This window comes from Anopheles stephensi, chromosome 2 (genome assembly GCF_013141755.1).
Source record: "Anopheles stephensi strain Indian chromosome 2, UCI_ANSTEP_V1.0, whole genome shotgun sequence".
NCBI lineage: Eukaryota > Metazoa > Arthropoda > Insecta > Diptera > Culicidae > Anopheles > Anopheles stephensi.
The window spans coordinates 62,516,797-62,529,934 of NC_050202.1; the positions used below are offsets into that span (position 1 = coordinate 62,516,797).

Consider the following 13,138-nt stretch of genomic DNA (forward strand, 5'->3'; position numbering starts at 1 on the left):
TTATACAAAATTTCAAGATTGTTAAACGCGTTTCAGAACGTTATCTCTATTAAAATGGACTTATATGAATTTGTAAAATAGCTTTCGTTTTCAATTTGAATGAATATTTCGATTTTTTATTTTAATATAATATCACCATTTTAAAGGGACAAGGATTTAAAAAAAACTAATGTGATCCTCTGACATTAGAACTGTTCTTCACACACACACATTTCACACACATAAACCCATCCCCAGGGCAAAGGGAATATACCAAAAGCTCTACCTCTCATTAACGCGCCAGATAAGAACTGAACACGACCACCACCACCACCACCACCAGCGAGCACATTTATATGCGCAAGTTATGCTCCCCAGTGGTAACGACCTTTCCCGGACGTTTCTTTCATCATTTACGTACGCGCGCGCGGTCCGCTGCACTGTTGCACAATAATCGCATCCACCCCCTCGCTGGATATGAGAGGAACGAAGCCCTGGCCAGCGTTTTTTTTTTTCTCCTGCTGCTATCCATGTCAGATTGTCGGACACTTTCGCTTACCGACAATAAACATCCTCATCATCACCGAGGCACCAAACAACAGGCACCCGCGGGCCAGCGTTCCGAGTGATGTATAAACTCGGTTCCCCTCTCTGGTGCTGGTGGGCAGCCGTGTGACGTGACGTAGCTAAGGGGTAAAGTACCGCTTAAGCGCCAAGTGTTTTTTCCCTCTTTAATGTTGCACCAGCAATCCAGGATCAACCGACGCGTTTGGACACGGTGGTGCCGATTGCTCACGTCCCATTTGCTGACATCCGCCACCAGGCGCCTCCATCTGAGGTTGTTGCTTTGTTGCTCTGTTTGTGCGCGCTTATTTTTAGTACAGTTCTTTTTTTTTTCTTTTTTCGTTTTCACTGGCCCCACCGGAAAGACTCGCTTAAAACACGCGTAATGAGATGTATTTTGTGATGCGATAAGGGGAGGGGTGGGGGGATAGGAAACAAACAGAACGGCCCAGACACAATCATCATCATCATCCGTGGAATGGTATTGCATTTAAATGTATCTTTGTGTTTGATTCCCGGTTTGTTTTCTCTTCCTCTAGCGGTCAAATAAAGCATATTTTAATCCTTCTCATGCATTATTCCGGCTAGCTTTATTTTATTCATCGGATTCGCTCTCGAAATTCGTAATTTTTTCGCAGCGAAACGCAAAGAACCTCCGGCCGGTCGCTGCATAAAGTTAAAATTCGGAATGAAAACATTCACCATGATCCAGATTCCCGGATTGGGAAGCTTGGGGGGGGGGGGGACTTTATCCCACGATTTATCCATCGCTCGATGGCGCACGGTAAATGGATGAAAACACCAACGTGGCTGGCTGGAAGTGAGCCCCGGCTCGTCAGCCGCTCGATGTACCGTAAATACACTTGACATTCATTTCTATTCTCAATGTTTATATCACACATTTAGTTGCTTTTTTTTCCTTTCTCTTAGCTTTAACTCGTAAGCTCAGCTACTTTGGGACGCTCACGGCTAGCACACAGCAAGAGTCCGCACATACGTCCATTTTTACTGTCCTTCGCGTCCTTCGGCACAAGGGTTGAGCGCTTGAGCGCAATGTTTAAACACGACGGATGTGATATGAATACAAGACAGCGGAGTAAAGCGTTTGACGTTTGAGCTTCGTCCGGCGAGCTGGAACGTGCCTAGGCGATGGGCAACAGCCCAGGAGTTCGCCGTTGAAGGGATTCAATTTTACGCTTGTTTAATTCCATAATTTTCCGTCGCATAAAGCAAACACAGCGGGAATCTGTTCGCTGTATGGTTGCACTAACATTTTTCTCTTTTCTCTTTCTTCTTTACAGTTACCGCCGCGTCACCCCATGCAGCCAGCACAAATGTCGCCCCTAGGAAGCCGGAGCTGGCGGGCGAGCTTTAGCATCTCGTGCACCGTCGTCGCCGGATGGTGCATACAGTGAGCGTTTTACGGGCGCCTTAATTAAGCGGGCAAGCAAACAGCAGAAGGCGTGACCACGGGATGGAACGAACTGTTGTCCCGCGCTTTAGTGACACGTTTGTCGATCGGTTCGAACATTCGAAGTGTGAAAAAATTCAGTGAAATTCCACCAAAACAAAAAAATAAAAGTCTCAAACGAACAATAAGCACAAAAGCGTGTCAATGTGCACCGCCAAAAAATCACACACCGATCGTGCATAATGAACGGCTCGAACGTCGACTACGAGGTGCATCACCTGCTGCTCGGCAATGGAAGCAGCAGTGGTGGTAGTAGTAGTAGTGGTGGCGGTGGCGCCACCTACGGCCAGGAAGCGGCGTTGGGCAGCAATCTTAGCGCCCGGATAGTGTCCAGCAACGAGAGTGTGCTAACGATCGTGTCCTGCTACGATGACTACCTGCCGAACGAGCTGCTGGTGGAGTTCGAGTTCTGGATCAGCGGTGTGGTGATGAACGTGGTCGCACTGATCGGCATCCTGGGAAATATTTTCTCGATGGTGATCCTGTCCCGGCCCCAGATGCGTTCCAGCATCAACTATCTGCTGATCGGGCTGGCTCGCTGTGATACGGTGCTGATCCTAACCTCCGTACTCATCTTCGGCCTGTGTGCGATCTATCCGCACACGGGCTACCTGTACTACTATCACTATCAGATCTTTCCCAAGATTTCGCTCGTCGTGTACCCGCTGGCGATGATCGCCCAGACGGCTAGCGTGTATCTTACGCTCACGGTCACGCTCGAACGGTACGTGGCCGTTTGTCATCCGTTGCGGGCCCGCGCCCTCTGCACGTACGGTAGGGCCCGGCTGTACGTGGTGGGCATACTGATCTTTTCGATCCTGTACAACCTGCCCCGGTTTTGGGAGGTGACGCTCATATCCTCCACCCATCCGGACACCGGGCTGGTGATCTACTGCGTGAAAGCGTCCGACATGCGTACGAACGAGACGTACATCAAGGTGTACATCCACTGGCTGTACATGATCTTCGTGTACTTTCTACCGTTCAGCTTGATCTCGTTCTTTAACCTGATGATCTACCGGCAGGTGCGGCGAGCGAACAAGGAACGGCAACGATTGTCGCGCTCGGAAAAGCGCGAGATCGGGCTCGCGACCATGCTGATCTGCGTGGTGATCGTGTTTCTGCTCTGCAACCTGCCCGCCATGATGATCAACATCGTGGAAGCGTTCTACAGCGTGATCATCGAGTATATGGTGAAGGTGTCCAACCTGCTCGTCACCATCAACTCGAGCGTCAACTTCTTCATCTACGTCATCTTTGGCGAGAAGTTTAAGCGCATCTTCCTGTTGCTTTTTTGCAAACCCCGCGGCCGCCAATCACCGGATGACGGTCTTATCCATGACGACAGCTCCTTCTCGAACGGAGACGCCAGCAATCGGAACTCGGGCCGTTTCCAGCGGGTCGGGACCACGCGCAGCACCTCGACCAAGCTGAGCAACTGCAGCATGCGCACGATCCGGACGACGGTCCGGAGTACGCGGGCGCCATCGCCCGGCCCGATCGTGTACTATCCGGCACGGGAAACGCTGCCACGGCTCACGCAACCGCCAACGATCACCCGCAGCAGCTCGATGTTCCCCGACTGGAGCAACGGCCGGGGGGGCGAGAATGGGACCAACGGGGGCATTATGATGGCGTCGTCCGGATTCTAGGTTGGAGCGTGTACAGCAACAGCACTGAGGTTTCGAGCTTTAATCCGTAGCCAGTTTTCATTTCCGTGGCCTCCTAGTGGCTACACACTTTAGGGATGGGGTGGAGGGTGTGATTTATGTTTGTCCCAAACCGACCCACCAAACCCGGATAGATAGAGGGAAGGAAGCGGAAATCGTTCCATGGGAGAATCGTGACCATCGGACTGCTCCATGCTGATCCACATCCAGTCAATCGGGAGGAGGAAGCCGGGAGGTAGAATTGAGTTTTACATTTTTGCACCCATTTTAATGACACGCGAAAAGTGCTACTCTTGCTAAAGCCAACAGGACAGGGCAGAACCGAGGTAAAAGAAAGTACGTTGATAATTAGGACACTTCAGTCTTCAGACACAGAATGGCCATTATGTACGCTTCTTCGGCACATCCGCTCTTATCGTGTTCGCACTTCGCACCGTTCCACTTGGGCGCTCGCTCCTGCTCCCGGCCTTAATTGTGATTAATGAGGCGCGTGTCCTGCAATCGCGGCACATCCTGCTGAGCACCCTGATGAACGGTACTAATCGAACGGTGTAGAGGCACTGTTGAAAGTAGGGAGAAGTCTTACTCCATACTGCGAGTTCCGCCGTACATTGCTCACCGTCAAAGTTGCTCCACTGAGGCTGGGCCGGATGATGGTGAAACGATCGTCCTTTTTTTTGTTATTCCACAACCAGAACTGGAACGGTGATTGTTTAATAGACAAACTTTTGAGTGGTTTAACGGTGGATGAGAGACTAAGAGAGAGTTAGTTGTCAGGAAAATTTTAAAATCTAAGTTCTGATTATTGGGAAAAAACGGGCTAACCGACAACACATTTCAATCTGAATTATGTTATGTGGTTTTCCTTTCGTTCATTTTTCTTATTAACACATTCGAGAAATTTAGAGCACAATAAGACGAAAAAAGACATCCTTAAGAATTCAAAGCGTTGGATCCATCCTCCTCATTTTTCAACTTCATTCGGATGACTTAGAGGATCTAAGAGTTCGTCCCCATAGGAATCGAGTTCGACCGTTGGATGCAACGAGTCCGGCTCGACCCGTAGGGAAAACGATTTCAGGTCGACCCGTGTGATCGACGATTCACTCGATCTCATGGCACCCACGGGTCCTCGTACGAACTCGGAATAAGATCCGAGCTATTCCGGCTTGCTAACGGATGGCTCCGGCTGTTTTCAACGTTTCAACCAACCACAAGATGTACAGATTGCCAGATTCAGATAGCTTAAAGCCACCTAGGAACTACTTTCTAAGCGCCTAGCTACCAACTTATTGCTCCATTCTGTTGACCCACTCGCAATCATTGCTAGTCAACCACGAAGTTTTTTCAACACAAAACCTATAACAAAAACGACATACCTACTTCTTTGCCTCGATCTAACCGTAACGTCTTTCTAATTGCCAGTCGAAATTACTTTTTTCCTCGGACTGAAGCTTTCTTTTTTCACTTAACATTTTTCAACTTTTACCACCACGTTTCGTTGCTGTGGGGGGGGGGCAGTTAAATAAATCGCTGCCTGATGCAAAGTAAATGTGCTGTACATTTTTGGTTTTTCTTTCTCTGTCGGACACAAACACACACAGACAAAAGCAATCATACGGAAAGTCCCTGCTCGAGAGGGCATCCGGAATTAAGTGAACCATTCTTTACAGCCGTAGGATTTTCCACAAGGAAAACTTTTAATCCATCCCATCAGCCACCGAATGTTCTCGCTTGGCATGGGTCGTTTGGGGCCAGTCGAACAGTGGATGGAGCACAAAGCACCTCGGAAGACACTAGCCGTGCCGTGTCGTGCTGCGAATGAGATTGTTTTCTTGCTGTTATTTGTGTTTTTAATTTAGTTTCCTGTTTCGCTCCTGGAGTAGTCCGAGCGAGAGAGAGAGGGAGCGACAGGACACCAAAGTCGCCCAGGTCAGAATTTAATCTAACCGGATCGGATCGGACGGTGAGAACGATTTGTCACGGTCAACCCAGCGGCAACAGAGATTGAGGCGTAGAATCGTCTCGATGAAACAGTAGCGCGAAAAGATGAAAAGATTTCAACCGAATTATCTGCATTGGGGGAGAAGGGCAACGCAAAGTGGTCCCTTGTTTGGGTGTTATATTATGTTAAGTTTGAACCAAACCCGATCGCTTGTCGAACTGCTGGACGGACGCTCGTCCCGTCGACGCAGTATTGTAGTAGTTGCATTTGTTTCCGCTTAGTTTTGTAGGTCTTATCTATATCTACCTCACTAGGTTACTAGTCTGCCCCAAATAGGTTCCCCAAATACTCACCCTCTCTCTCTCACACACACACACACTAGTGTAAATGTTATTGAATAAGCTTGTTATGTTATGTTTTAGCTCACACGCTCAAAATCTCCACCATCCTAACTGATAGCAAAAGGGTTTTGGTTCACTGAGAAGCTAAAAGCGCTAGCTATACAAGAATCGGCGGTTCCGTGGGGTAAAATGCTACAAATTAAAAATGGATTGGGAGGTAGAAATTATGTAAAACCAGCGCCTAACTGATCACAACAGACAAAAACACGTCTTAAACATTCAATTAGGAAAAACCAAAAGTGAGAGACAACCCCTCGTACTGAGGGCAGAATCAGCGGATTTTACACTACTGTAAATACTGTTAAACGATGTACATAGGAAATCTTTTCTGTTTCGAGAAACAGTAGTAAAAGATCGCACAAAAGCAAAAAGAACTAATTCAAGCAAAAAAACCGGACACAAACTCACGAACAGTTGTTTGTAAGAAATAAAGTGTAAGAAATAAAGAAGGATGGTGCAACATGCACATTAAAAGAGAAAAATATTTAAAAAACATAAAACAAGCAAAAAGACCAAAATCAAAAGAGTAGTGTAGAGAAGAAAAAGGTTAAGTAAAAGCGGACAAAGCTAGCAAAACAAAAAAAAAGATAAACAAAAGAGAGAGAGAGAGAGAGAGAGAGAGAGAGAGAGAGATGAAAGAAAAACGACATGAAACTAAAATAGAAAAAAGAAAAACCAACAATACCAAAACCTGTGCTGTAACTATTATTGTTGCTTTTTTTTGAACAAACAAAAGAACTATTACAAAAAAGAAACAAAACGGATGATGAGCAAAATGTGTAAATATGTTCAATGTGTATAAAAAGAAAAGGAAACACTGATCAGCTTATATATTTATTTCAATTCCCACACAGACACACGTAAAGAAAATTCATTGTGAAAGGAAAATAAGGAAGTAGCTAGAACGATATGGAAACAAAACGAAGAAAAACACACACCCAGACACACTATGATACCTATCAACGTTGTAAAGGAAAACAAACAAAAAAGTGTTTAAAAAACGCGGGAAGCAAAAAACGCTTAACGGAGCGCACTCGAAACACTATCTAAAATAAAATCATCCTTTCGCGGAAGAAATCTGGATTTCCCGTACGAACGGAAAACGGAGGAAAACTTCAACTCAAATTGCAATGCACCAGCGCCCAATCTATCAAAGACCCTCTCGAAGCCGAAAGAAACTAAGACTGCACCACGCAGCGTGTGCCGTAGACAGTATTATTCCAATCACGACTAACTACTTAAAGTCGAAAAAGAAACGGACACAAATTGCGCGCTGCCTGTTTGTTGAGATGTCTTCGTTGTTGAGTGCCACCCGAGTGAGTAGTGGTGCGCCTTGGTAAGTACGACTGATTAATTACAGCTGCATTTTCCGAGAATAGCCACCCCACCCGGGGGTCCGGTCCGGTTTTGGGATGTTCTCTGGCGAAATGGCAACTTCAGCATTCGATCGATTAAGTAAGTTACCTGGAAAATGGAAATGACTTCCCATTACAAACTTTTCTCCCGGGGCAACCGATTTGTATGGCCTACCGGTGAAGAGTGCGGTGCTGTGGGGTACACCGGCGGCACAATTTGGACACGGTAACAGTGTGCACAAAGTGGTTTGCACTTTGAACTGAGTTGTTACACAATAGCACCTCGTTTGAATTTTCCAGCTCCAGTTTTCTTGTCGTTTTATTTTCGGTCAGCTCTTTTTGTTTTTGGTTTTGTGGGAGATGGAAATTAAATTTAAACTCATTTAAAGTACTCAGGTGCAGGTTGGTTAAAAGTGTGAGGGAGGGGTGTTTGTTTTGTGTTGGACCCCGTCGGTGTGCATCAGCTCGGAAAAAATCTAAATGAGAGTAGGTTGAAGTTTTCCCGTTTTTTCTGGGTTTGGTTTTTCAAGGATGAAGCAACCAGGGTAAATATTGCATTAATGAATTGTAGGCTTTTCTGACGATGAGTTCGTAGAAAAATTCAACATTATGAAATCTATCTGCAATAATTTAAACTTTTTTTCTCCACTCGGCCAGGACCGCAGACCTAGTTCCATCTAGACCGTCTCCTCGTACATAGCGTAAAATCAAACCTAGGAAAGCCAAAAATGGCAAGAAAAATAACCTCTCGAGGTTATAGAGCCACGTAAGACAGTACATTTGGTGCATAAAACTATCGATCTTATTTATTATCATAAAGTTTTCGCATGGACATGATGGAGATGATTAAATTATCGCTAGATTTAGAGCAGCCTCAGTCAAAAGCCTCAAGCCGTTGCATTCGAAGATTTGATCGTACTAACTGCTCTATCCAAGAACAGACAGGTCTAACCTGTTGCCCGTCCTTCTACTAAAAGACGAACACGTCGAATGGAGGGCAGGGTTTAGCTACATGACCCTTTTCATGTGCAGTTCTGCTTAAGAGGAATACTCAGGGCCCAGATTGCCTTCAGTTCTAACCTGTAAACGGCTGATAGAAAACGTTTAAACGATCTCCAAACCTGGATAGACGTTCTAGTACGTAGGACTGATTATTTGCAAGACCAGTTAAATTAATTATAGCAAGGACGTCAGAAGTAGTGATGGGAAAATTTAGTCAAAATCCAATCAAATTCCAATAGAATCCCAGTCGAATCCCAATAGAATCTCAATAGAATCCCAATCGAATCCCATTCAAATCCCAATCGAATCCTAATAGAATCCCAATCGAATATTAATCAAATCTCAATGGAATTCCAATGGAATCCCATTCAAAACCTAATTAAATTCAAATCAAATCTTAATAGAATCCAAACCAAATCCTAATAAAATCCCAATCGAATTTTAATGGAATCGCAAAAGAATTCCAAAGGAATCCCAATAGAATCTTAATCCAATCCCAAAGAAATCCCAATCGGAATCGAAAAATATTTAAATCGGATTCAGATCCTCGCGGTCGAATCCGAATCGGATTCGGATCGTTCATTTAGGATCCAAAGCGATTCAAATCTTTCTAGCAATTCGATTTTCCAATTTTCCGAATACCGAACCTTCATAAAATAGCCGAAGGAGGTAGCTTGGGCCAATCTCTCCTGAAATTGTAATGCCAATGTGTAGAAAAGAAACCCCTAAAGCCAGACCTCAGGAACGGTCAGAAAATAGAATGTCTTGGCAATATCTCTTCCGGAACACATTCTCCAATTAATTCTGTGCTCAAACCGGATGTACATCTAATCGTCAAAACTACAAAAGAGTTGGAAAACTGATTTTTTTAAAGACAACCCTTTCTGAGGTATAGTTTGAAAGACTCTGCATGCTTTGAACCGTTCAAAGCTATTCTATTTTTGTTCTAACCTACAACAATTCATCTGCCGGTATCACTTGTCACGATTTCTTCCTATTTTATCTTTTTGACACGATTACGGTTAAACAACCGGCATCAAATCTCGCACCCAGCAAGATAAGTTGACACAAAATGTACTTCCACCAACACTACAGTACTCCCGGACAGTTATCTTCGTAATCCACTGTTTTGCCCAAATTTTAAACCCACCCAAGCCTTCCCTACCGCCTTTGCCGAAACCGAACCCTACTGTGCTAGCGATAAGTTTGGGGGGTCTTTTCTTTCTAATCAAACCCCTCGTTCCGATTCGATAAGATTCGATAATTCGGGCAGGAGTAGGAGGAGCGGTGGCAGAAAAAAAAGAGTTAGGAACCTCCATTCGTTCGTGCTCTGTTTAGTTGCGTACCAAGTGTTGACCAGTGCTGGTGTAGACTAACTGTACAATCCTTTCCCTGCACAATGCTGCTGCAAGCATTACTTATAGCGGGCGTTGTGTATCTGCTGATCACGCATCTGATCGAGCGGAAGAAGCTGCAGAAAATAAACAATCACTTTCCGGGACCGAAACCGCTGCCGGTGATTGGAAACTTGCTCCAGTTTGCCTTTTTGGACATACCCGGTAAGTTGTGCAGGGAGGAAGGTGCTTTTTTTTAGTAAACGAGCATTAAATGGGCCCTACCACTCGAACGCATTAAGAGATCCTTAGTAACGATAGTAAGATATATCCCAGTGCTTAATCTCGTTTAATTCGATTCCGATTGTTGATTTTCGACCGCGTCACGTATGCCTATCGATAGACGACGGCTTGTACGACACCCCAAAACACACAAATCGACCCCCTCCGACCATTGGGGTCCGTGTTCTTATCGCGTGCACGGCAAAAGGGCAAAGGTAGCGAATAGATTAATGCGATGGTATCGAAAATATCTTGATCGGTCATTCCCTTCTGCAACTAATCCACTAATTCACAGGTGTGTTCGAGCGTGTGGTCGAGCTGCACCAAAAGTATGGGCAGGATTACATGATGTGGTCCCTGTTCAACTGGACCATCCTCATGATGACCAGCCGAAAGAATGTGGAGAAGGTGCTGCTAGCGAAGCAGACGGAGAAAGCGTTGCTCTACCAGTTCATCGAACCCTGGCTCGGTACGGGACTGCTGATCGCGAGCGGTGAAAAATGGTTCCAGCGGCGCAAAATCATCACGCCGACGTTCCATTTCAAGATTTTGGAGCAGTTTGTGCGTGTGTTTAACACGGAAACGGACACGATGGTGAAGCTGCTGCGGAAGCACGTCGATGGGAAGGAGTTTGACATCTACGACTACGTCACGCTGATGGCGCTGGACAGTATCTGCGAAACGTCGATGGGAACGACGGTGGACGCACAGCACAATCCGGACAATCAATACGTGCAGAATGTGAAGCGGTAGGTAGCTGGTACCAATAATTCCAATAAAAATTCTAAGCTAATGATACCCCTTTCCGGTACGTTCCTTAGAATGGCGGTTCTGGTGCTACTGCGTACGATCAGCATCGTTGGACCGTACCCGACGCTGTACAACATCTTTCACCCCAATGCCTGGGAGCAGCGCCGAGTCATCAAGCAGCTGCACGACTTCACGGACAACGTGATACGAAGTCGCCGTGAACAGCTGGCCAAGGAAAAGTCGGAAAACGTCGCTTTCGATTTGACCGAGGAAAATTTGTACTCGAAGCGTAAGCTTACCTTCCTCGATCTGCTACTGAACGTGACGGTCGAGGGTAAACCGCTCAGCAATCTGGACATCCGCGAGGAGGTGGACACGTTCATGTTCGAGGGTCACGACACCACAACCAGTGGCATTTCGTTCACAATCTACGAGCTGGCACGCAACCCGGATGTGCAGGAGCGGGTGTACGAAGAGATTGTGGCGGTGCTGGGCAAAGACCACAAAACGGCCGAGCTTACGTACCAGAACTTGCAGGAATTCAAGTACCTCGATCTGGTGGTTAAGGAAGGGCTGCGCATGTATCCACCGGTGGGCATCATCGGTCGTGCGCTGGTTGAAGATTTAGAGCTCAGTAAGCAGTCCACCACACCGGACGTCGGGGAAGTGATCCCATATTAATCACTGCATCCTTTTTTCTCCTTTTCTTTAACACATTAGATGGCACCACCGTACCGGCGGGACAAAACGTTCTCGTGCCGATCTACGTGATCCACCGCAATCCGGAGATCTACCCGAACCCGAACCAGTTTGATCCGTCCCGCTTTTCGGAGGACGCCGAATCGAAGCGTGGTCCGTTCGACTATCTGCCCTTCAGTATCGGAGCCCGGAACTGTATCGGGCAGCGGTATGCACTGATGGAGATGAAGGTTACGCTCATCAAGCTGATTGCCAACTATCGCATCCTGCCGGGCGAATCGCTGGGCAAGCTGCGCGTAAAGACTGACCTTGTCCTGCGGCCGGATATCGGTATTCCGGTAAAGATTGTACTTCGCGAGTAATGAACGACAAAAGAAGCACACACACACACACACACAGACAAAAACTACTTAAGACTGCACTGATGTATCATATTAAATTGATGTGCGCAATAAACGACTAGCTACTGTGATCGAAAATCTTTAACTAGCGGAAAGCGACGGTAGGACGAGCTAGCCAATTCAATCAATTAATCAAGCGTGAAAGCCAAGCGTTCCAGATTCGTTGCCGATTTTGGCTTGTTTCGCCCATATTCCCTGTGTCCTAGAAGCATGATTGATTATCGTTTTATATCAATTATGGTGTTTCGGCTGGCTCTCGAGCCCTGTGCAGAGAGTGTGCTCGGTGACAGACTGATCGTTTCAGCCACAGATCCAACAAATCAATAAAAATGATGATTAATAAATTTAATGTCGCCTCCCCTTAGCAACAGTGTGTGTGTGTGAGTGTGTGGTTACTCTAAACGTGCACGAAGAAGTTGCTGACCGGAAATGCTACCATATCCGCCCTGGGGGATGTACCAAACATGGGCTACGTCAATGACCGGGAACGCTCACTCAATTAACGATCTGCCACCAACAAACAAGCACACACACGCACACACACACAGGGAGTGTGACAATAAATCCCATCTCGTTTTCCAATTAATTCGCGAAAATCGATCCCTCGGCTACGTTTCGGGGGGTGTGAAAAATTAATTAGCCCACGCATTAACGTAATTACCCGGCAAAGTGAGAGCGGGTAGTAGCAGCAGCAGCTGGAGTATGTTGTCCATCAGAAAGTTCATAAATTAATGCACATCCTTTCGGGCGACAGCCCGTCGGTCCGGTAGACAGAACCTGAACTCGGCGTGCGAGTTCTACCTCTGCAATAAATTACATTTACCGTAAACATTTCATGTTGAATGGTGCTCCTCGTGTTCTCCCGGTCCCAGCATACCAGCACATTAAAGCAGCTAAATTTATGAGCTCACTTACGACTTACGATCGTTGCTTCGCGGTTCGCCATTCGCCTGAAAGCGTCCCGCCCTTCTTCCCGTTCCGCGACTCTATGTACGAACGGTCGCGATTCATCATTTTCCGCTGATCAAAACATACACTAAGCGATAGGAAAATCGGACGCTATAATTCATTTTCCGTAGCAGATCTTTGGAATAAATGTGTCCTTAAGGGTGGGCGGTTCATAAAAATGATAACCAATAAAAAGAACTACCGCAACAGGACAACGGAATGGGTGATGAGGATGCAGCTGATTTATTTAAAGACCCTCATGCGGTACCTTCCGAAACGTAATTGGATTGGAAGCGTGTAGTCTTCCGATGTCCTTGCCAGCCCTGGTATTTACAAC

The 13,138-nt window shown here is 46.3% G+C and overlaps 2 protein-coding genes across 8 annotated transcripts in view; both read left to right on the forward strand.

Annotated features, from left to right (window-relative positions):
- Window positions 1–7,149, forward strand: part of LOC118506667 (FMRFamide receptor-like) — a 71,632-nt gene extending 64,483 nt beyond the window's left edge. For all 7 annotated transcript variants that reach the window (XM_036044100.1, XM_036044097.1, XM_036044098.1 and 4 more), the window contains one exon: window positions 1,845–7,149. In XM_036044100.1, the coding sequence (XP_035899993.1) occupies window positions 2,197–3,666 (1,470 nt within the window). In that variant the 5' untranslated portion in view covers window positions 1,845–2,196 and the 3' untranslated portion in view covers window positions 3,667–7,149. The remainder of the gene's footprint in view (window positions 1–1,844) is intronic.
- Window positions 7,150–9,698: 2,549 nt separating this feature from the next.
- LOC118506666 (cytochrome P450 4d2-like) lies at window positions 9,699–11,924 on the forward strand. The gene is made up of 4 exons (XM_036044095.1): window positions 9,699–9,946; window positions 10,299–10,752; window positions 10,825–11,387; window positions 11,474–11,924. The coding sequence occupies exons 1-4, from the start codon at window positions 9,787–9,789 to the stop codon at window positions 11,812–11,814; spliced, it is 1,518 nt and encodes a 505-aa protein (XP_035899988.1). The 5' UTR covers window positions 9,699–9,786; the 3' UTR covers window positions 11,815–11,924.
- Window positions 11,925–13,138: the final 1,214 nt, after the last annotated feature.

What these genes read in the sequence shown, in the direction of transcription:
- LOC118506666 (XM_036044095.1), top strand. Translation starts at nt 9,787, where the DNA reads ATGCTGCTGCAAGCATTACTTATAGCGGGCGTTGTGTATCTGCTGATC. An exon ending in TGCCTTTTTGGACATACCCG is followed by an intron (nt 9,947 to 10,298) that starts GTAAGTTGTGCA and finishes ACTAATTCACAG; the next exon opens with GTGTGTTCGAGCGTGTGGTC. An exon ending in TACGTGCAGAATGTGAAGCG is followed by an intron (nt 10,753 to 10,824) that starts GTAGGTAGCTGG and finishes TACGTTCCTTAG; the next exon opens with AATGGCGGTTCTGGTGCTAC.